The sequence below is a fragment of the Aquila chrysaetos genome, chromosome 5, assembly GCF_900496995.4.
Source record: "Aquila chrysaetos chrysaetos chromosome 5, bAquChr1.4, whole genome shotgun sequence".
NCBI lineage: Eukaryota > Metazoa > Chordata > Aves > Accipitriformes > Accipitridae > Aquila > Aquila chrysaetos.
The window spans coordinates 13,988,681-14,013,089 of record NC_044008.1 but is presented as its reverse complement, the minus strand read 5'-3'; the positions used below and the strand labels follow the sequence as shown (position 1 = coordinate 14,013,089).

Here is a 24,409-nt window from a genome sequence, read left to right as displayed (position 1 = left end):
GTAATAGGTGCTGATATACACTTCTAGTGGTGTCAGAAATTACTTGAACAACCATGTAATTCTTCATCAGTTGTTACACCAGAAAAGAGATGTTTCTCTTTCAAACTGAAAACTCCATGCTGCACAGACACCAGTTGTCTGCACTTACCGCCTCCGAATGTTGACATCTGTATTTGTAGTACAGATAAAATACATTTACTAAAGCAGAGCCTCCTGAACTGTGGCTTTTGTAGCACTGGTGACATACAAACTACTTCTAAATGACATGTGGAGGCAGGTCTGCCTACCAGGAGATATTCAGCTAAAGTATAGGATGAGCATCCCAAATATGCTACTGTTGGCAATCAGTTACTACCAGCCTAGAGGCACTTACCTGGTGGCTTACAGAAATTTCTATACATCGGCACTAATCATTACTAACTGTTAATGGTGATTGATCAGAGCTGTGGAGAGCAGCTTTATCATCTAACTCATTTAGTAGGTCTTAGAGTCCATAAAGTAACAGTAGAAATAACTTCAATCAATATCGATTTGTGTTTAACAATGTATAAGTAAAAGTCATTGCTACTACAAGGCCAGCTTAGCATTAGACATACTGATAGGAGATGAAATGATCAGGAAATGTCAGGTGAGAAGAGCCAGAAGTAAGAAATAAATTAGGATTTTCCACTGGCAAAGGTCAGCAAATCTGCCTGACCATAAGCAACTAATACATGTCTTCCTCATAAAGAACGAGATAATTTAGTAGTATTACCCTTCCTTTACCTTACAGAGACTAAGAGAATGATAGATTAATGATAGGAAGGGTAAGGCTCATATTTCTAGCTTCCCAAGACCTATCTTGAGAACTTGGCCTCTGAATATAGGTAAGATTTCTTCACCAATAAACTGGACATCCATTCCTGAGCATCAAGATAAAATGTACATAAATGCATTATCAGAGCTCCAGATAGTCTTAGACTTCATATTCCTGCTGTATATTTTTTTTTATATCACAGCTGCATAGCTTTGTCCTTTACCTTCCACTGTATTTTTGTGCTTAAGGAGGTAAGGAAAGAATAAAAACATACATATTTATTTCTGAGAACCGAGTTTCTCTGGATTGGGTGCCTGAAAATCCCTCAATTCCCAGCCCATCGGCTGGAGTCCCATGTGAACTACTCACAGGTGTAAACAGGGTGTCAGGCGATGGCTGTAATCCAGCACGTGAAGAAATCTGGGCATGAGATTTAACTTCCTGACGTAGGGGAAATGGCCACGGGGATATAGGGGCCTGCGAGCTGGGCTGCTGGGGGGCGTCGCTGACGGCCACGAGTGGCCTCACCTCCCGTGAGGGCCGGTACCCCCCGGCGATGGCGGCACCGCTTCAGGTTCCTGAGAAAACCGAGTTTAGGAAACTTTTCACGGCAGCACCAGGTGGTCGGAGCGTGCTCGTGCTCCCAAATGGGACCGCGGGCAGCGTTTAGCAGCCATCGGAGCCCGCCAGGAGCAGAACCAGAACCCAGTGCTTCCCTTTCCCCGGTACCGACGAGCAGCCCGGCCTCCAGCGGCAGCGACGCGCTGGCAGCCCTGACGCTGCCCCGCCACGGCTCCAGGCCCGAGGGCGTCCGGCCGCCACGGCTCCCTCAGCGCCGGCCTCCCCCCCGCCGCCATCTTGCTAAGGCGCCGCCAGGCGGCCCGCCGCCGCCGTGAGCCCGCGCACCCCCGCGGCCGGCGGGGCCCCGCTGGGCGCGGGAGCGCCATGGTGAGGAGCAGGGCGCTGTGGAGCTGTTGCCTGCAGCTCGCCGCGCTGCCCTCGGTGGCGGGCTGGTCAGGTGGGAAGCCGCAGCCGTTCAACGGCTCCTGCTGGAGAGCCGCGGAGCCGCCGCGGAGGGGGTGGAGCGGCACTATGGAGGAGGAGGAGGAGGACGAGACTCCTCAGGGGCAGCAGCAGCAGCAGTCCGGGAGGTGAGCGGCTCTCCGGGGGCGGGGGTCGCTGCCCCCGCGCCTTCCTGTGGGCAGGGAGGGACCGAGCCGAGCGGAGCGGCGCTGAGCGGCGGCTCCCGCCCCGAGCCCGTGCGGAGGAGAGGCACCTGCCCGACCTGCCGCCTTCAAAGCCCGGCTGGCGGCCGGGGGAAGGGGAGCCGGGGCAGCGCGGCGCTGCGCACCTGCTCCGAGCGCGGGAGCGGGGCTTGCCGGACGTTACGGTACCGGGGTCCCGCCGGGTGAGCGGGGCGGGGGCGGGGGGGACCGGGCTGAGGCGCCGCGGGAGGCGGTGGGAAGCGGGGCCGAGGCGGGGAGCCCCGCCGGCGGCAGCGGGGCAGAGCGAGTGCGGGCGTCCGCTCGGAAAAGTTAGGCGGTGGGCGAGGTGCCCGGGGCCGGCGGGCCCTGGTTCCTGGCCGGAGAGGAGTTGTGTAAGCCGGCGCTCTCCTGCGCTGGCTCGGCCCCTGAGGTAGGTGCGGGCTGTCTGCGGCGTCGGTGCTGGCGCAGCGCGGGAATGGGGCTGCCGCTGCCCGGGGGGGGCGGCCCCCGAAAGGTGCCGCGGCGGTTAGTGACAAATCCCGGCTATCGCCAGCTCCAGAAACACTTGGGACCGGGAGATCCTTTCGCACCGGTGAAAGAAACGCCGGCGGCAAAAGTCCCACCACCTTCCCCCGCCCTCCCCGCGGCAATGCTTTCGGTTCCCGTAAATTGACAGTAAAATATGCTGCAGTAGCACTCGGAAAGAAACAAGTTATATAATCGCCTACAAAAAAACCCCAACAAACGCTTCATGGTATTGACGGTTTAGTGAATGTTTTCCTTTGGAGAGACGAACCGCTATTTATCGTCAGCGTTTTTCTTGCGTTGTGTAGCGCGAGGTGGAAAGCATTAACAAAGTCCTTTAATGTAATTAGTTTGGTCAAATAATCTCAATGATCGGCAATTACCTCTAGTAAGGATTTAGGGAAAGTATTTGTTGAATGTCTTGACGGAGTGCAGTTAAGTTCATATTAAACTTCTGCAGAAGTGGTTTTTCTAGTGGTGATTATGATTTCTTACTCTTCTATTTGCTAAATGGCAATTATGAAGCAAGTTTTCAGTTTTAATACTTAGATATTTTGTCTTTTTTTTTCACACTACACCAGCTAAAAATTAAAGAAAGTGACAGGAAAATCACTTGTGTCTTCTGGCAAAAGACCCTTGAAATGTGTCATGTAGTTTTCAATTCACAGTAGCAGCTTCATCAGTTAATAAAGTAGGAAGCCTGATTCATTTTATAGATCAGACTTACAAGAAGAAATAAGATTTTTTTATCTTATTTATGCAAGAATTATTGCAGCAGTTGATTTAGAAATGCCCCAAATGATCTGAAATTGAAATACCTGTTATAAAAAGATAATGGCAGTTTTGAATACCTGGAAACTGGAAGGCCCTGTCTGATACATTTGCTGTGATGGAGAGGATGTGTTCAGGAGGCCAGGAAGTAAGGGATGATGGTGAAACTGTTCAAATATAAATAACAGTTAATTTGGTTTTAGCTTGGCCCAAATCAAAAGAGATCTGCAGCCTTTTCAAAAGGAAGCAATTAATTATTATTATTGTTTTCTTCACTTGTATTAACCAAGTAGATTTGAGGAATTACCTCAGTAGAAATCTGCTGTTTCCTCAGCCTTTATAAGCTCAAGATTGAACCAAAACTGCTAATTCTCCATTCAAATAGCTTTTTAAGTTCTTTTCTGCAAATGGGAAGGCAGTTGTTTTGTCTGTGATGAGAAGAATGGAAATGCTGCCATATTAATTAGTGCCTTTATATAACACCTGCTGTGAAATTATTTTTTTACTTTTGTCACATCTATGAATCTCTTCCTGATCTCACTTTAATTTTTTTCAGTCAATTGCTGTAAGTATGTAGCTTGCAGTATGCTGGCTAGCACTGTAATCAGAATCATGCTTCTAATATACTCAGAGCCAGGACCATGGTAAAATCTTGTGTTTAAATGCAGCTTTCAGTAAAAAGGATTTTTCTGTAAACCAGACGTTGCACTTGGTTTGAATATTCTTAGAAAATCTAGGAAAGAAGTTACATGTTATTTACTGTCTGCATTTAATATCTTGGTATTTAGCAGCTGTATAAAGAAGGGGTGATTTGGGTTTGAATAACATACAACTGCGCCCAAGCAGATATACCTTACACAGCTGTTCAGCAGAGAGAATTGGGCATTACCAAGTGACACTACGAAAATACTTTGCTGCCGTTGTGTCCCTACTGTGAAAAACAAGGTTTAATAAGATGTTATGTGAGTGAAAAGTCAAGTGGTAAGGAATGTATATCAAGATGTATATCAAGAGATTTTTCTTGTGTAAGACCTGTTACCATGGTTGGAGCTGGTAGAGCTACTGTCTGCTGAGTAAGGCTTATGATAAGATTTCAGTTTTTATTGCTTATAATATTTGGAAATAGTTTCAGTTGTTTAGGCAGAAATGTCCCATGCTGTGGACCGGTTTTTGAGGGAGGGTTTCAGTGAGGTTCAGCTGTTTCTGATAATAATGAGATTGTGGCAGTAACAAGTTGTTTATGTGTGTCTATTTAGGTGTGTTTAAATGAAACACTTTGTCTCCTTAAAACACCTACATATTTAGGATGGTGCCTTGAAAATTAGTAGATGGCTCGCATGTGTGTTGGAAATATGCCTTGACTCTTCTGTAAGAAAAAAAAACCCAACAAACCAAACAACTTTTAATATTAACACTTCTGTTGTTGACTAACAACCAAAGCAGTTTGCATTTCCTTAAGAGTACATGAAGAGACATCATAATTTAGAGTCGTGGGGATATGGTAGAAGGCTGGTTATATATAGGAAGAAGGGTTGTCATGAAAAATGTTAACATGTTGTGATGTTTCCAGTTTCCTTGGGATTTGTGTTTTGCTGTGTCTGGTGTTCTGCCACTTGGAGTTTCTTTTAATGGCTGTGTTTCAGTTAACCATAAGGGTGCTGTATCGCATATGCTTTCTGGGTTTCCAGGATGAAGTTTTGGAGATTTGAAACTTTGTATCTGGAAAGGCTGATGACCTTCTAGCTTAACTCATGTGAAAGATGGTCTTTGAACAGTGGCATTCAAGAAAAACATATTTTTCAACAAAGCAAAAATTCTGACTTCTTTGTTTTAACTGACCTGGAAATTATTTGTTTGGATTTCAATAAATTTGAAGTCAAATGTTATAAATAGTTCTATAAGATCCATATATCTATGGGGTGTGTGTACATACATACACAGACAGAGGGAGAGAGAGAGTGTTGTTGGGACAAGCAAAAGTTGAGCTTATGTTGAAATCTAAGTAGATTTAGAAAGAATTTAGGGAAATACTTTTATATTGCAGAGAAGTAACATTGGGTCCTATGTGCTTGGACTTTGAACTGAAGACAGGGAATGAAATAGACAAGCATTTAAATACGTATATAAACAAAATTGTATGACTGTATATTAACTTAAGAATAAAAACTAGTTTAGTGCTTGGGTGTTGCTCTGCTTCCTGGACAACTGAGGTTTTATAGGGTTTTAAAGGATTATTGTCGGTCTGAGTCTAGAGAAAGTTTGCATAGGAGTTTGTTCCTTTCTGGCATGGAGAGAAAAGGAAAAAGAAAATTAAAAGGCTTAGTAAATGAGGTGGAGATAGCAATTGCGCAGTTGTAGACATAAAAGTGCCAGAGTTATTACAAATGAACTGGTTCAGATCCTGCTTTGCCACGTGGATCCTATGGATCAAGGTTTTAACGTACTTTCTATGCACTTTTATGGAAACAGTTCTTACCTTGCCTCTGTGGCCATGTGCTGCAAAGGAAATCACTTTTCTCCTATAGTATGTTCAAGTGGAGCCTTAGTTTCATTACGTGTAGTAGTATTTATTTTTAGTCATATCTAATTGACATAAGATGTTAGATGTACAAGCTTGCACCTCATCCTGAGGGTAAAGATTTCCCAACTTTAAAACTTCGTTTTGGTTAAGAAAAACATGTGCTAACAGCTTCAATGTTACATAATAACTTAAAATACTAAACCCAAGATGCATAGGCTGTTAATGCATGGGAGTGGCTAAAGTGTGTTTATAAATGCTAAACTTTAAAGTTCAGTTGTTTTTTCTAACAGTAAGCCCCATCATGGAAAGGTTTGTCTCTGTTATTAACTGTAGTCACATCAGTAGACCAAATGAAACTAACTAACTACTCATTTGCATAAATACTTACAGGAGTGGAGCTGGTGCCAGAACACTGAAGTTGGGGTCCAGATCCTGTAGCTGGGTTGGTACAAGTTTCATGTTTGCTTTTTTGGAAAAGTTTTATTGAAATTCTGTACAAGTGTGAAGGGCCATCCATGGAGAGTATTGTTGCTGTTGGAATCCACAGTTTATCTGCCCAGCTGTGTGCATGTGCTATCTTCTCTTATTTTTCTGTTGATTTTAAAAACTGTCTGCATTTGATTTGTGATCCAGTTATTGTCTCATGTACTGTAACACAGCTGTAATGCACAAACCTTGCTTCTGTATGTTGTCACTCTGAGTCCTGCAGAGCAGGTAGGAAAACTTTCATCCCGGCTCTTGTGTCTTCAACATTCTTTCCTGTACATTAAGTCCTCATATGAAATTGGTTGTTTAGGGAGAGCAAAAGGAAAGCACTTTCCATTCCAGTGTAGGGAAGATTGACTCCTGCTTTCCTTTGTTGACTGCTTCAGCAATAGCGCAGAATTACACTGCTCTTGTGCTTAATCATAATGATAGTCTAGGCTGCTCTTTTTAATGCGATGGCCATATGCCAACTTTTGGATGCTTTTATTCAAGACTGCAGTAAAAGATGAGGGTAGAGAGGGAAAAAACTTATTTTAATAGGCCTGTCTAGCTAAAGAAACAGGTTACTGGGTCTGTCATCTCTGTTAACATGTGTGGCCCCTATGGACAACTACTGTCATATCAGGGATCATAACCTAAACAGAATATGCATGTAACAGAAAACTTCTATAATATTAAATACAGTTCATAAACATGTTTGGGAACTACAGAGTGCTCATATTGGACAGGGACAGTCAGCTGGGACACCTGGAAACAAAGGAAAAGTAGTTATGTATTGTCCCAGCTCTAGGAAGAGGCTTCTTTATGCAGTTGATACAATGCCCATAGCTGATCGGATTTAACCCAGGGTTGAGAAATAGCTGGCTCCAGGTGCTACTGATGGACCTGACTCTAAAGCCTATTTGCGTTTGTATCCAGAGGCATATAAGGGTGTAGCTGATAGGCACTTGTAAAGGCTATGAATAACTTTCTGTTGGTTTAGTTCCCTAATGAATGCCAGGAAAGTAGAGGTCGGAATATGTAGTGCCCAGAGTGGGCTGCCTTTTGGGTGGTAGGTAGCTATTGAATTTGCTTGGTTATAATATGAAACATCACTCTTGGAAGAGGCAGCCAGAGAGTTTAAGCAGCATCAGTACTAAATGTGAATGAAATGTTGGCTATGGAATAGATTGAAATATATTAAGTGTAGGGGGAATTGTTGAAGCTAACTTGGTGGTGTACGTAACTGAGCTACACTGGGTGAATTCTAAATGGAGGGTATTTAATGAATTACTTTTTTATAGCAGCACTGGCATGAGTAGTTTTTGTTTACAACAGTATATTCCTGTTCTTGCCCTTCCCTGTCCTAGTCAGTTTGTTGGTACAAACACTTGCATGGTTACGCAGTGATGCAGGTGAAGATTAAGTGCTTCTCTAGGGGATGGGAAGGTAAGAAGTGACTATCAGCTAGATCAGTTTCTCAAACTAATTCACCATGTGGACACAAATGTTTGTTTTGGCAAGCCTGAGGGAGGAATGAGGGCAGAAATGGATTGGCTCATGGTGGTGACTGCTTAAGTAATACAGCTGTTGTAAGAATATGCCTAACAACAGACGACCGTGGGTAAATGCTTCACATTTGTTTTATTTGTAACTAATTTTTTTTCTCTGTTATGTCTAAATAAAACTTTGCTTTGTTTTACTGTTGATCTTCAAAACTAGGTAAGAATGGTAAAGGATTCATCCTAATTCTATGACGTTGTTTATGGAGAGAGCTGTTTCTGTTACCAACTTGGTTATTCATCTTTCTTGAATGGTACACAAGATCACTGCAGAGTCAGGATACTTACAGATCTGCTGAGAATAGAGAAGAGCTGGGCTGGCAGCCTATAGCTCTGCTATGAAATGGGTACATCCAAGAATGGAAGGCAGCTGTAATAGCATGGATTTTTTTTTGCTTTGTGGATATTTGGAAAATATGGAAATAGGATATCACACAGAGTCCCAAGCTGGCTGTTAAAATACCAAATAATTTGAATGGCAATTTCTGCAATGGTTGTTCTTGCTTGCAACTTTTAATGGGAAATCCCAAATAATAAAAGTATTTATAGATCTGCTAGCTGCAAGCTTGAGAGATCTTTGTGTGAAATCCTAAGACCAGGAGTGTCTGGAATAATTGCTGTTGGAACTGCTGTTGCCATCATAAAAAAAAAAATGTATAGTGAAAGAAAACTTCCAGGTTGTGTAGCAGTATATGGTTTCCAGAAAGCTCAGATTCTTGCTTTGGTAGGTCTACAGTGGTATGGTGAACAGCCTGAAGTACTGCACAATAAAAGTTGAAGTGCATTCAGAATTTTCCAGTCTGAAACTGTTCATTAATTAAAGCAGACAATTTCAGACCTGAAGGAAAAATAAAAGCACAGCCAAAACTTAGCTGGCAGTCATTTGATAGTTGAGTGTGCGGGAGCCTTTTTTCAAAGCTCCCTAGTGTTTGCAAATATTGCAAATACCTGACCTTTTAGCTGAAATTTTTTTTTTTAGTTTCAAGCCAAAAAGTGTGCTTTTTGCAGTCATTAAAAATATGCATGTTGAAAGAAAACTTCCAAGTTGTGTGGCAGTATATGGCTTGCAGAAAGCTCGGATTCTTGCTTTGATAAGGCTACAGTGGTGTGAATTTGCTAGGAATTGTGTGTTGTCCCTTTTAGGTGATGTGTAGTGTAGCCCAGCTCTGGATGCAGTCTATACAGAGAGACAGTTGTTAGAAATGAACCGAACTTCTTGCTTCAAAAATAGAGAAAACTAAGGATATTTGGAAAACTATGGAATGTTTGCAAGGTAAGTATAAAGTTCTGTGGCTGTTGTTGGGTTCCAGTAAACAATAGCTTCATAGTAACTCTTTCTTAAACTTTCTGGCTTATGGATTTGTTCAATAAGGACCACACTTCTGTGTAGAAAAGAGGGATAAGTCTGTTCTGGCAGACTTCACGGTTAGTAGCATGTCTGTATGCTTAGTAAGGGGAACTACATCCATTTCATTTACGGAGTAGTGGATGTTAGAAGAGACTGGGTGTAAAACGTGAAGACTCACACAGTAGATTCTATGTCAATGTGTTTCTTCTTCAAAAAAAGCTAAAATAATTTGGCTTGCAGCTCTGCTGTGTTTAAATGACCATTTAAAAAGAAAAATTTTAATGTCAGAGTGCTGCTTGTGATGTATCCTGTTTCCAGCCTTCTTTTGGAACAGAAAGTATTAAAATGTTTAGTTAAACTTTTAATTATTTTCCTAGATAAACAGAAGACTCAAAGCCAAAATATTTGTATCCAAGTTTTCAGTTATATAAGCAATGCTAAAATAAACAATTGACCCTAAACCTGTTGTCCTAAGGGCTATATCCTGTTTACAGGTGTAAGCCTGTTTACTGGGACATAAGACATGGGTTTTCCATGCCACGTCCTGCCTGATCTACCACTTCTCTTGATTTGTGGGTTACTAGGGGCCCATTAGTGTTTGGTGCTGGAAAACCAGTTATGTGAGCTCTGCATTTTGATTCATGTTAGGCTTCATCCTATTCATCAGACAGTGGTGTTCTTCCCCTCTGTCTTGAGTACCTTCTGGCCTCATGGATTTGGCATGACTAATGGTCTCCTTTAGTAGTTTCTATGTCTTTGTCCATTTCTTTTTCTGAATTCAGTTGAAACAGCGATGCATCTCTGAGCACAGAGAGGGTGGTTGCGTTGGGTCTTGCCTGAGCCCCTATTACAAGTGGTGGCAATGCACTTGCCCTTGTTTGGGGGTAAGTCACCTCATCCTGAAGGATGGGTTCCTTTTGTTACGAAAGCAGTTTAATGCTTTTAAGTAGAATAGTAATTTTCCTCTTTGTTTAAAAGTGTGGAAAATAGAAGACTTCTTGTGAACCCTTACAATAACAAATATTCACCAAGGACATGACCCCTTCCCCCTGCCCCTCCCAAGTGAACAGAACTCTACTCCAGTTTGATTTTGGTGTCTCCATCACTCATAATTTGGCTGGCAGTCCAGTGCTTAAATTATTTCTCAAGTGCCAAACTATTATTTTTTGGAGGGAAGAATTCAGGACAGCTGGATGAAAAATCAGCTCATTTCTGATTGGGTATTTTTTAATATTTAAAATATACCTGCCAAATCTCCTTGTCTGTAGAGGCTTTCTTTTGCAAAAGGGTAAGAATCTCCTTGGACTAGTAACTGGTTGAGTTTTATTTTAAGCTAATGATTGCTGGCTTTCAAGAAATGATCATCTACCTTTTTTTAAATAAGAAAAATTAGATTTCTTTTACTGTATTCCATGAATATTCTAGGATATATTTTGCCAGTTTAAATGAAACAGAAATGAACTGGCAAGATTGATGCTTCAAAGGAATCTACAGTTCATCAGGAAAACTTTGTCAGTTAATTGTTTGTAAATGTGTCCCTTTCTTATGCATGTAAAAGGGTTTAAAGTGTTCTGTGAGCACTGAGGTCTTTTATCCCTTCAGTTGCTTATGGAATACTAATGAAAAGTAATGTATGTGCATCATGTGGAAAATATGTTGGCAGACAGATACCTGCAGTGCCTTAAATGCTTTGGCATTGTCTTTGTTTAATCAGCATAGTTGATCCCTACTTCCCCTAGAGGTTTATACTTTCAGAATAAGATCAAAGGTTTGTATGAAAATTTAAGCACAAGTAGAATTCACCTATTTTAGAGATGAATGAATAGATAAACAGAAACTTAAAAATAAAACCTTAGGCACTCCAGTCTCTAATATAAAATGTCTTGTAGGAACAATAATTACGGTAGTTATATATATTTAAAAATCAGACATCTGAGATGTTAACAGAAGAATTTCCTGGAATTAAGTACCTATCTGATTAAGCTTTTGTGATTTGTTTTCATGATGCTTTCTAGAAGAGAAACTACACTGTGTCTGCATGCTTAGCTAAATTAATAAGCTGACTTGGCATTGAAAATGTTCTTTGAGGAATGCCAAAAAAACCAAAACAAACCCTCTTAAGTTAAAGTAACAGTTAAAATATCCATTACAATTTTGGGGGTATTCCGTCTGCCTTTTTGTGGCACTGATTCTTTTTGTTACCATGTATGTCTGCTTAAAATGGTATAGAGCAAGTTGGGTGGCTGTTCATTGAAGGCTGATTCCAGTAAATGTTTAGTGAAATAGAGAAAAAAGCCTAGGAGTATCAACAGTTAAATTAAAATTATGATGCAGATGTGGTATCTTATTGCTAAATAGAAAATACATAAATGAAGTGGTTTCAGTAAAACTATGGGGAAACTAGAGTACAAAGCAGTTACATTATAACAAGATTATGACCAAGGGTACTATTTATAAAAAAATTCTATCAGCAATGTTTTCTGAACGTTATTCATGCTTCTTTATCAGAAGTGAATTTTGATGTGTTAATTTTTATCTCTACTGTATGGCAAAATAATTGTTATTTTGTTAAGAAAATATCACAATATTTATCAGTTGTGTATCTTTGCAACTGACACCATACTTTCTGTTTAGTAATCGGTTGCTGCTGAAATAGCAGGGACAGGCTCTGCATTTGAAGTTGGAGCATCACCAGTAAATGCATTTGGGTTCAATTTGATAACATTTCTTATGTGTGTAAAATCTTAGCTGTAATGTTGCAGTGACAATGTATTTCTTTTTCCCTGTAGTTATGAACTTATGAGGGGCACAGAGTTATGCAATTTCTAAAGAAAACTGTGGGCTTTAATTCTGTTCTCTGAAAATGTTGTTTGAGTGGACTGGCTTTGGTACCTCAGCCCAGTGCTTCTCATATGAGTATACAGCTGAAGTTTGAGTATCTGAGTTAATGAAATAGTAGATAGGCTAAAACATGGGGTGGAGAGTTTTCTACAGGACAAACTTTACAATTTCTTATTAAAAATTATTCCTGCACCTAAGCAGTATATCATGCTGTCTGTTCATTACTGGTCATCTTCTAGTTTTTATCAGGTAGAGTTTGTAAGTACCAGAAAGTTGTGTACTCTTTGAAGTAGCACCCTATTTTTTTAAAAGAACTGTCAGAACAATGTATTTACTTTCAACTGAAATGTTGAAAGTAAATATAGAAACTGAGGCATTTAGCTTCAACTGAATTGCTTCAGGAACTTTTAAAATGAAATAGGGATATTTGTTTTTTCTACCTTGGATATAATGAGATGAATAGGACTCCATATTCCTAAACTCTGCAACACTTAAGTGCAATTTGGAATAAGAGACTCTGACTACTGAGTTTGCAGTTTTCCAAGAACTGTGCCAGAATTGTGACTTAACTGAGAAAAGCTTATTTCTATAATTTTCTCACTTTTTTATATTTCACAATGGAACTAAGAACAGACATTGCAGCCATGACTTATTTGAGATGTTCCAATTTTCTGTAGCCTTTCACTTGTCAGTTCAGTTAAATATGTATCAAAATTGTATTTGAAACAGTTACTTTTACTGTTATTACAATAAGCTTTTCCTTAATTTTGGACAAAATGGGAAATAGGACCAAATGTCTTTTGCGTTCTGACTTTTCTGCATGTATGTGCATCTTGTCAGTGGAAGTAACGTGTTATTTTTGCTACATGAGGCAGCTGCTCTTACTACAAACCAAGGTCACTATGTAGGCTAATCTTAAGGTGCTGTATAGTTCTAGTGTCTCTTGACAGGTTTGCAGGATCATATTACATCAGGCACTAAATGTTGTAAGTTTCAGGAGGAACTTACTATTCTTCCAAAATGTAAATTAAGGAACCCTTCCCCCTCACTCTTGCAGTTGGTAGATAATAGTGTTAGTATCTGAAGTAGTGCATACCGGGGAGTAAAACTCTGCCTGAACTACAAAGATCTCATGTCTACTTGCCACAGCATGTTTTTGAAGTCTTTTGTGTAATAGCAACTGTTTTAAAAGCATATTTTGTTGAGGAAAAAAATACAGTAGATCATAAAATGAGAAGGGCAGGCTTGTTTCTAATGTGTGTGAGAACATTCAACCTTATGAATGTTGATGTTAGTCCAAGAAAAGATTGATTAATTTAAAATTTATTTTAGTTCTCCTCAAAAAGATATGGATAAGAAAACAGATGAAGAGCAGCCTTTGACTGCGTGTAACCAGTATCCTAAAGAAGCAGTGAGGAAACGCCAGAATTCAGGTCGAGGTTCCAGGGGCAGCGATTCTTCCAGGACCTCCAGGAAAAGCTTCAGGCTGGACTACAGATTAGAAGAGGATGTGACTAAATCAAAGAGAGGGAAAGATGGGAAATTTGTCAACCCATGGCCAACGTGGAAATCGCCAACCTTGCCAAATATTTTGAAATGGTCCCTCATGGAAAAAAATAACAGCAATGTGCCATGCTCAAAGCAGGTAAATACATGAATGTTTTCTGTCCTTGATTTAGACTGCTTTTACCTCTGCTTTAATTAATAAAATAGGACAGTTTCTAACTAATACTTATTAGGCATCTTTTGGAGACTTTTCTAAGTATTTTTTTTCCTTTCTGATTTTATTATCAATTTATTCTTTTCAAAAAGTGGGTTAATACTTTCTGCCTCTTTAATTTTTTCCTTCTTTCTGTTAGTTTCACACCCTTTGATTTATCCAGCTCAGTTTATATTTACAAAGCCAGCAAAAATGACACCCTAGCTCAGTCATAAATTACAGTTACACTCTTTCCTTTTTAATAGGTATTGCCTTATGAAGCATACTACTAACATCATTTGTATTGCATGAAATAGCTGTGGCATGTCTCATTGTAAAAATTTTGCCTTATTTTTTTTTTTCTCCAGACTGCCATTTACTACATGCATTACATCTTTGTTCATAAAAATGTAATAAATGTTTGCTGTCATTTACTTATGGAAGTGTTTGCAAATCTATGTTTTTCTGTTTCAGTACACAAGGAGAAAAAATTGCATATGTTAAAACTAACCTGAGCAAGTATTTGTACTGAAATACTAAAGGTACAGTGCCAGTTTACTGGGAAACACCATTATTAGTTCTTGGTGTATTGCTTCTGTCAGATATTGTATATAAAGGAGGCAGGGGAAGCAGCCTCTGAGAGAAGCTTCTTTTCCATGAGGAGTAATGGATACTGGAAAGCCATGGGTTATCTTTGTGGCCCCAAGAAGAGTTACGATTGCTACAGTTTTGACAGTTAGGATTACTTCTCAGTGTATTTTCTGATGTGTTGACTGCACTTCGGAAAAGCTGTGCTGAAGGGTGCAGAACCAGGGAAAGCATTTTTGAACAAATAGGTGTTAGTAATGCTTTTAAGCATACAAAAAGGCATGCATAAGCTATAAATCTCACAGTCAGTATTTAGCAAAGAGCTTACACTTTTCATTTTTATCTTATATGAATTACCTGTGAAGGAAGGAATTTGATCAGCTTTATGGACAGAAAAGCCATGTTACTTACTAACACATGATGGTCAGAGGTTTGGGGATTTCTCAAAGGATATGTGGCATGGAACATGTTTAAGGGAGAGATAATCTTGGCTGTAATTTTTCTGTAATAATAATAGTCAATAATTTGACTTCAGAAAGAAGCACAGCAAACATATGTCGGTCTTGGGATCCCTTCCAACAATTAACTGTTTTAAATTTGGTGTCCTGCTTCTAGACATTATCTGTACCTTGTAGTAGTAGCAGTGGTTGTGCCTCAGTGTGTACAGCTTTCTAGGCAGTGTGCTGCATTATACTTTGGCCACATCTGTGTAAAATTCATGCTTGGTGTTTTCAGTTGCCTTTGACCGCTGCCCTATTCCATATGTGTACAATAGGCTTCATATCTTGCCAGGACTAGTCAGAAACCTGGTTAGTGACTGAAGTACTTGGAAGGGAGTGCTAAGGTGTACTTCATAGTACAGAATATACAGCTCTCTGATGGTAGTGGAGAACTGCAGCACTCCCCTTTAATTTACAGATTATCCCTGCAATAAAGGATGATTACAAAGAAATCTACACTGTTCCAGTTGTAAAGCTGTCTCTCTGACCCAGTTGAAATTCATTTTGGACTAATTTTATTGCTTTGCATATGAAATTTTTTAATTAAGTGCCTGCAATTATTCAGGAGCTCAGTGAAGTAAATCAGAAATAGAAAAACCTAGATAGGGATCAATGAAATGCACTTCTTGATTCCTCAGCCATTTTGATGCTTGTACCAGCTATGTTTGTTCCACACCTAAATCAACCTGTAAAGCAATTCTGAGCTTGTTTAAAATTCAAACTAAGGGCTCCATACTTTATTTAGCACTGTCAGATAGAATGTCCTTTGAGCAGACTACTACTTCAATTTCCACATTGAGTGTGCCTAGTGATACCCTGCTATGGTGGGCAGGTTCAGTTTATCTGTACCAAGTGCTTTGCATACGTAAAAAAACCAACCCATATTATGCAGGATATGTACTTCACTGTGTAAAAGCTATATGTATTATAATTGTGCCTTCACAAGAAGTCTATATAATTATCCAGAATGCATAGACTTCTCATATTTTCGTTACAGGCTTTATTAGTAACTCTTTTCAGTGTTGTTGGAGTATCTTTAATTATTAGTTGTTGGATCAACAATTTAGATTGTTCTCATTTCTGTAAAATCCAGTGGTATTCCAGTATGCACTAAGCACCAAAAATCCTAAGCTAATTAGCTAGTCTTGCCAAAGCCCGTCATGTGTTTCTTCTTGCCTTGCATTAGGAAGGAAAGAAGAACATGGGAGGGGGAAAGGGGAACAGCAGGAGGAATTTTTGTATTACTGCAGTGATGAAGATAAGACAGTATTAGGCACATTTTGCTTCTGTTGGTAGCTGTTTTGACATTAATGTCATGTGTCAAAGATCTGTTGCAAATCCTTGTAGTATTAATGTTTCTAGTTAGCCTGACAGAGAACAAAATGTACTATAGCAGGATAAAAGTTCCATAGGATTATGTATTTCATTCATTATCTTGTTTTACCCTGTTGTATGAGTTTTAAGAAGTTCATATGAAGTATACTGCCAGTAAAACTTGTGTTTTAATCTGAAATCTTATGAGTCCTTATTGCTTTAAAAGGTAATTTTGGGCATTTTAGCATACTTCTGTAAAACATTAAAAAAAACCCAAACCAACCCCAAACATAAAATCCATGCACTGAGAAGTAATTTCTTTAGCTATTTCCCCATGTGATTTACTATGATAGCTCAACAAAATGCCTGATTTCTGATCTCACTCTCTGAGGAATCATTGATTTAGATCAGAGGCCTGTGTATCACAAACCTGTAGATATAATGCGGAGTCTGTGCTTTCCAAGTTACACTGCCTTTCTGCTCCTTGTTTGCGTTGAACTTTTGTTCACAGAATTTTATTTAAATAGGTCAGGATACCAGTTGTTTGAACTGTGCTACTCTTTATTTATCCATCTTCCTGTCTGTGTGTCCTTTACAGGTGCCTTTTTAAGTGATTAGTTCTACTTTTAAATCAACTATTTGAAATACTTAATAGTGTCGATCCTAGTGACATCCCTGTAAAGCATCTAATAGTGCAGATGTGTTGTGGTTTTACCCTGGTAGGCAGGTAAGCCCCACATCGCGGCTCACTTACTCCCCTTCAGTGGGATGGGAGAGAGAATTTTTGAAGGGCCAAAGTGTGAAAACTTGCGGGTTGAGATAAAGACTGTTTAAGAGGTAAAGCAAAAGCTGCATGCACAAGCAAAGCAAAGTAAGAAATTCATTTACTCCTTCCCATAAGCAGGCAGGTGTTCAGCCATTTCCAGGAAAGCAGGGCTCCGTCATGTGTAATGGTTACTTGGAAGGACAGACACCACAACTCCAAACATCCCCCTTCTTCCCCTAACTGTTATACTGCTCAGCACAATGTCATGTGGCATGGGATATCCCTTTGGTGAGTTGGGGTCAGTTGTCCTGGCTGGGTGCTCTCCCAACTTCTCAGGTACCTACAGCCTACTGGCTTTGATGCTGTGTAAGCACTGTTCAGCAATAGCTAAAACATCGGTCTGTTATCAACACTGTTTTGAGCACAAATCCAAAACATAGCACCTTAGGAGCTATTAGGAAGAAAATTAACTCTATCCCAGCCAAAACTAGTACAATATGTTTGAGTCCCAGTTAAGAACTCACTGTTCACATCTGCCAATTAGCCAGTTCTTCATCCATATAGTATTGTTTATTAATATTTCATGATGCTAATTTTAGAAACTAGTTTTTGTCAAATGTCAGCAAAAATAAAGTGGATTAATTTAGAGTTCTTAGAATAATTTGTCATCTACCTGTAAACAGCTACTTAAAAAGAACATTTTCCATAAAATACGTACTTACTGACCTAAATTGCATTATGACAATTAACTCAGATATGGAATGTAATAATTTAATTTCTTTGATATAATCAGATTTGTTGATTTAACCACATGTAATTTGGTGGGTTGTCCTAACTTCCATTTTTGAGTCAATTATGTTAGTTTTGTGGATCTTCCACTTTTTTTTTAATTGAAGTGTCACAATCTATGGTTCAGAATTCTGCTACCAGAATGAAATAGAGGTAAAGAAAGTTATGCTTCTTTCTTGGAGAAGCAGCAGTTTGTCTTAGTCTAATATTCATACTTTGTTTATTTTTGTATGCATTAAGTGATTGTATTGTACAAGCCTTACATTCAGCTTTATAGACGGTTATCTATTTCTTGTTCCTGAAGACAGTAATGAAACTTTTTCAGTAGACATGTCTTGTCCATTAGCACTCAGAAAAAGCAATTTCTTGAATGTTTTATTACTCACAGTAGAATTGCATGGGGGTGGAGGTGTGTGTGTTTTGTTTTTTCCCAATGTATGCCCTCCAAATCAATAAAATATTGTGGAGAGAGTAACTTTCCTGAAGCTGTCAGGACTGTTTCAGCAAGGGAAATCCTAGAGTCCTAAACTGTCACAGCATCAGCTGGACATTTAAGGAAGTGGGAGGTCAGCTCTTCATAAACTTGCTGATAGCACTAATCTACTATCCTAGACCTAGACAATGAGAGCAGCAACCATTGCAGGTAGAACTTGACTAGGAACCAGAATTGCTGGGACATCTGTGATTACCGGGGCAGAAGAGTGTCAGGAGTCTGTAGAAGCTGCCTATCCCAGGAAAAATCTTCTAAAGTGATGTGAGTTCAGACCAGAACAGTTTGGGAGGAGACACTTAGACATGCTGTGTCAGAGATGGAGATGGTCAGGAACTCTGAGAAAACTTTTTGTTTGGTTGGTTTTTTTTAATAGGAAAACTCTTATTTCATATAAGACTTCTGCATAAGTGTCTCAGCCAAACTGCAGTGAAGAATGTAACTCCGGTTCAAAATGAGAGAATGACTGGTGGTTGGATGATGAGTTTCAGTAGATAATATACAGCCATGGCCTCCTTTGTGCCAACTTGAGGCTACACACAGAGTCAAATTTGGAAGCTGATTGAGCTGAAAGTTGTCTATTTTCCTCCCCTGGATTAATGTACAGCTGGATCAGTTCTCTGACCCATCAGACTTGAGTAGGGACTGCATAAGTATTGATGCTGGAACAAGAGGGGAGATGGGGGAAGGCTTCCATAACTTTTTTACACAGGAGTATGGATTTAGATTGATTTGAAGTCATTCATGGGACTGCATACTGAACGGGGATAATCAGTATAGTGACTTAGTAATAATTAAACTTTAATTACCTTGAAGGCTTCAATAAAACATCATGAGAAGCATAACTAAGTGCCCTAAGGTTCATCTTAAAAATGGGTTTGTGTTTTACAAATGTTCATTGAATTATTGGCAGGATAGAAAGAGAATTGTAAAAGCTAATATTAGCCAAGTGAGGTTAACCTCCGTGTGCTGCTCCTATATGTAATGGGGAGAGAGAGAGGGTCTGCTAAAGGCTAATAGATCAGCTTTTGTGGAGTGCTGTTAGGAACGTGGCATTCTCTTTCATCTGTGGGTTTGTGACTTATTTGTGCTAGGACTTAGGGGATGCATCATTTAGTTGCACAAGCTGAACTTGAGCATTTGTTACAGTAACTGTGTGTGTGTGTATATATAGATATTCTTTTCCAGGTTGGGGAAGGTCAATGGATTACAAAGCCTTTCCCAGGATGCTGTTAGTGCCTTGCAGTGCTTTCACTGCAATGCTTTCAGACTCTCTCTATTAGTAGGTCTCCTGGCCTGATGGGGTACTCTTGAGCTCTCTCTTCTCTCTCTTCACAGAGAAGTGAAAATGTTACAAAAACTTAAGATGAAATTAGGAGGAAGTAGCTGAGAAAATGGTCATTAAAAAGGCATCTGTTTTGGGTTGTCATTCTCTGCCTAAAAATATAAACAAAGCACAAGTCTTGACTGTATTGATTTGTGCTTTGTATGTAGTTTTTGTTCCACAGCCAAGTACATTCTGAAATCTCTCATGCATATTGTGTTCTTTTTTGCTAGGAACTTGATAAAGAGCTTCCAGTATTAAAACCTTATTTTGTTCAAAAGCCGGAACTTGCTGGGAAGACAGGAACTGGTATGCGAGTCACATGGTTGGGACATGCCTCAGTTATGGTGGAAATGGATGAACTTATATTTCTTACTGACCCAATCTTCAGCCAGCGAGCTTCCCCTACTCAGCTGGTGGGTCCCAAGCGCTTCCGAGGACCTCCGTGCACAGTAGAGCAGCTCCCCAAAATAGATGCAGTCATGATCAGCCACACCCATTATGATCATTTGGACTACAACACTGTAACGAGTTTAAATGAACGCTTTGGGAGTGAGCTGCGCTGGTTTGTGCCTCTGGGGCTCTTGGACTGGATGCAGAGATGTGGTTGTGAGAATGTGATTGAACTGGATTGGTGGGAAGAGAACTGCGTCCCTGGTCACGATGCGGTAACTTTTGTCTTCACTCCTTCTCAACATTGGTGCAAAAGGACTGCGACAGATGACAACAAGGTTCTTTGGGGCAGCTGGTCTGTCTTGGGACCTTGGAATAGGTTTTTCTTTTCAGGAGATACTGGATATTGTGTTGCTTTTGAACAGATAGGTAAAAGGTTTGGACCTTTTGATCTTGCAGCCATCCCCATTGGAGCTTATGAGCCAAGGTATGAAAAGCAAAGTTTGATCAAAATACATAAATGAAATTATATACTGATGACAAATACACCCGGAGGTGAAAACTGTAGCCATACTTTGTTAAGAATATACAATAGAATATAGAGGCAAAAGGAGGAGATTGCTGAGGCAAAAGGACATTGCTGAATGGAAGAAAAAAAAAAAAAAAAAGGCAGGCAATTGGAAGATGGAGCTGAAATGTCTAGGATGCTTGTCTCTATGTGTGATGTTCTTGCAGTTTTATTTCTTCAGTCTTAAGCACAGCAAGGATGAATCAGCTGACTTTCTTCCATGAAAAATGTTGAGTAAAAAATCTGGAATTACTTTGTGGCTTTTTTTCTGAAATAGCATCATTTAATCCAACCCATTTAGGTGCATGCAATTTGCTACATTTTTCCTTGCTTCAGTCTTTATGCTGTTTTTGCAACTTACCTGGAGATAAAGATGACTCCTTTATAGTGTGTGAAATATCTGTTTGTTTAGGCATCTGTATCCTACTTATGATGGGGTATCTAAACTTCTAGATGATAATGCTCATATAATGCTGGAAGCAAAGCATGTACAGGCTGGGAAAGGAAGATAGGAATCTGAATAACATTGTAAAAATCCGGTATCTTTCAAGAATTGCCAGGTTCTCTCTCCTGCTTTAACACCATTCCCTTAGGCTATCTTCTGAAGCACACACTTCTTGGTGTGTGTTGCTAACCTAAAATTTTTTCGGGGATGGATTTAAATCTATGGCCTTAATGCCTCAAGGCACCAGTAATATGTCCTTATACTATTAAAAATATAGATAAGAAAAAATCTGTTTGAAAGGGGGAGTAAAATACATGAACTGTTGTTTCATGGGTATGTTGATATATGGCTTGTTGAGTGTTCTGTATGTTTTTCAGACATACATGCTCCATGATTTTTTGATTAGTTAGGCTTTTTTTTTTTTTATTCTTTGCAACTTATCCAATGAAAGTAAAGAAGAAATCTTGCACTGAATTAGGTGACACAAAAGAATTTGCTTTGTGTTTTGGTAGGTGGTTTATGAAATACCAGCATGTGGATCCTGAAGAAGCAGTAAGAATCCATATTGATGTTCAAGCAAAGAAGTCTGTAGCAATTCATTGGGGGACCTTTGCTTTAGCAAATGAGGTAAATTTCAACACTATGTATGAGTTCAGATTTCCTGAGTACATAGTCATTAATGAAGCTTTGCTCATGCAGCTTAACCTACCTATCTGTAAATGTAAACTTAAAATGTAAACTTCGTGTGAGTGAAAAGTTGTTACTATATGTATTGCAGTTCAAAACAATGCTTAGGTTTTCATAATAATTATGTAGAGACTAAGATGAATTTGAAAGTTATTGAAACAAATGTGGAGGATTTCTGATCTCCGAAAGCTGAGGAACAGGAAAGGTGGGGACATGTATGCAATAATAAAAGTAAACTCAGCAGTGCGTCACTTGGAGGCAGTGAGAATTGCATGCCTGTAGGTCAATACAGTATTTATTAATCATGTCTGTATAGTAAGTAAATTGAATAGTATTTTTAATAGTTGATTCATAGTTAAATACCAGCAAGAATATGAAAAACTGAGTTATTCCAAGTTGCTGATTTTTTTTTTAAACACCCCCCCCCCCCCCCCCCAACCCCCACCCCCAAGTCCCTAGTTGTAATAAGGAGGTTACTACACAGGTACCTTCATAGTGACTAAAAATGCATTGAAAGGGAAGTACCTACATCTGCTTTGATACACCCTGTCTGGTAGCTGTTTTTCAACTTTGTCGTTGCATCAGTTGCACCGCTTTTATTTTATAAATCAGTCCCAATGCTGTTGTCTGCATTCACCTGTTAATGTCATGTTTTCTTTAACTTGGATATAACATTTTCTATCCATGATGCTTTCAATAAGCTGTGTCACTAGTGCCCACGGTACAAATGCTACTGTGCATTTAGAAGCACAAAAAAAGGATGATTTCTCCCTGATGATGCCTTTTCTGAAATGTAACAAATATAACGAAATAACTTCAGGGGGACCTCATTGAAAGGGCAATAGTTTTTTCAAACACTAGAGCTGACAACTTGGTTTTACCAAACGAGAAAGCACGCCATCTGCTGACCTGCGAGCACTTCCTCCTCTTGCTGTGTTTCTGCTTCGAAGGGGTCTAGGTCAATACATTGACTGAATTTTGGATGATAGATTGTGCCTTGCTGGTTACTCTACAACTGTAAATCAGCATTCTTATCGTTTAAAAACTGAAAATGAAACCAAACATTTTAATTTGACAAATATCCTCCCTCCCCCTTTTTTAGATAATGTTTAAAATGTAAACCATTTATTGTCCAGAGCAGTGATATCCTTTTTTTTTTTTTTTTTTTTTTTCCCCAAATGCTGCAATGGTATCTTTTTTCCCTCATATTATTCTTATTTTTCCAGTATTACTTGGATCCTCCAGTTAAACTGAACGAAGCTCTTGAAAGATATGGCTTGAAACAAGAAGACTTTTTTGTCTTAAACCATGGAGAATCACGGGACTTGAGTACCAATGATGGGTTTGAATAATGAAACAGTAGCAGTTCCGTGTAAGCCCTGTTTGATCTGAACTACTAATTAATGTTACAAATATGAATATGATGTACTTACAAAATAGATTTATTGGAGTGAATTGGATTTTTAGATGCCAGGTTTGTCAGTTTCAGCACTAAAACTTGCACAATAAATTTTACTAGTTCTATTGTTTATAAATTTTGAGGGGTGATCTAAAAACTGGTTAATATATAAGGTATTGTCTGGGAATAACTTGCAGTTTCAACTCTTGTGTACGCCACTGATAAATTACTGGGTTTTTTTTAAAAATCTTCATCTTACCTGCAGCAGCAATAATAAACTCAGCACAGGACATATTCTTAGAATTAATGGCTGACTAATTCAAGTCATTGTTAGAATATCATCTCCCACTTGTTAGTCATTAATTTTCAGGTTATGCCCTGTACCTTGATAGCTTCACTGTATGTTTTGTGGGGTGGAGTCTTCCAATACAGCTGTGTTGTTAAAGCACAAGCACAGTAAAATAACTATTTTACTGAGTGCTTCTACATTTTCATATATTAATGAACCACAAAAGCTGAATTTTACAATGATCTAAAGAAATGTGCCTTTTAAAGAGAGAGATAATTTAATATTGCATTATTGATGTGTAAAACTTACTGCTGGCCAGAGTATCTGCACACTTCCATTGTTTGGTCAATGTTTTTAAGTTAGGCCTGAATGTGTCTAAAATAACTTTCTTGTCAAATGCAGTACGTGAAATGGAAGAATCCCTTAATGGCGCTTGCCTCTGCATTGACTTAGCCTATTACTAACTACTGTTTGGTTTTTGGTTTTTTGTTTTTTTAAATGAAAAGTCTTAAGCAAGGGCTGTGGTATTTTTTTTCTTATAGCTTCCTATAATTTTGAAGTTGAATGAGCGATTACAATATTGTTCAGTATCGTAAAACTCAGCTAAATGTATCTGTATCAAATTGCCATGGTAATTTACAGAATTAAAGCCTATTGTTGCCAATAAAAAGGGTTGTTATTCTCCTTCTTAATTCATTGGCAAATAATTTTTTTGTTCATGATTTGTTTTGGTCTATGGGATATGTGTATTTTTTCGCTCTTGCTGTGCATTACATTTTATGTTCATACTCCATGAAGATGAATTAAAAAAAAAAGACACATTATTTCCCTGCAATTTAAAGACATGAACTTCTGGCAAGTAATTAAAACCTGTTAATGAGATTTCATGCTAGGAGCAAACTGAAGTAATATTTTAATTGTTGACAGTTATCTTCTAAAAAAATTTATATTGGGAAGTCCTAGAAGTCTCGTACATCTTAATACCAACAAAGAACAGCACAAGGAGGCAAAAAGCAGTTAGTCCAAGTTCATGCTGAGGAAGGGTTCTGGAACAGAGGATTACACTTACATGTAAGAAAAAGTATTGTATATTCCTTCGGTGGGATTCATATTTGACAAATATC

General features: G+C 39.1%; 1 protein-coding gene across 4 annotated transcripts; it reads left to right on the top strand.

The window, feature by feature from the left end:
- The first annotated feature begins 1,660 nt into the window (after positions 1-1,660).
- Positions 1,661-23,977, top strand: NAPEPLD (N-acyl phosphatidylethanolamine phospholipase D). 4 transcript variants are annotated; one of them, XM_030013571.2, is made up of 5 exons: positions 1,661-1,947; positions 13,367-13,679; positions 19,738-20,384; positions 21,423-21,537; positions 22,824-23,977. In XM_030013571.2, the coding sequence occupies exons 1-5, from the start codon at positions 1,742-1,744 to the stop codon at positions 22,947-22,949; spliced, it is 1,407 nt and encodes a 468-aa protein (XP_029869431.1). In that variant the 5' UTR covers positions 1,661-1,741; the 3' UTR covers positions 22,950-23,977. The 4 variants fall into 4 exon arrangements, with proteins under 4 accessions (XP_029869431.1, XP_029869433.1, XP_040979475.1 ...); XM_030013573.2 differs by lacking the exon at positions 1,661-1,947 and adding an exon at positions 1,957-2,186; XM_041123541.1 differs by lacking the exon at positions 1,661-1,947 and adding an exon at positions 1,957-2,204.
- Positions 23,978-24,409: the final 432 nt, after the last annotated feature.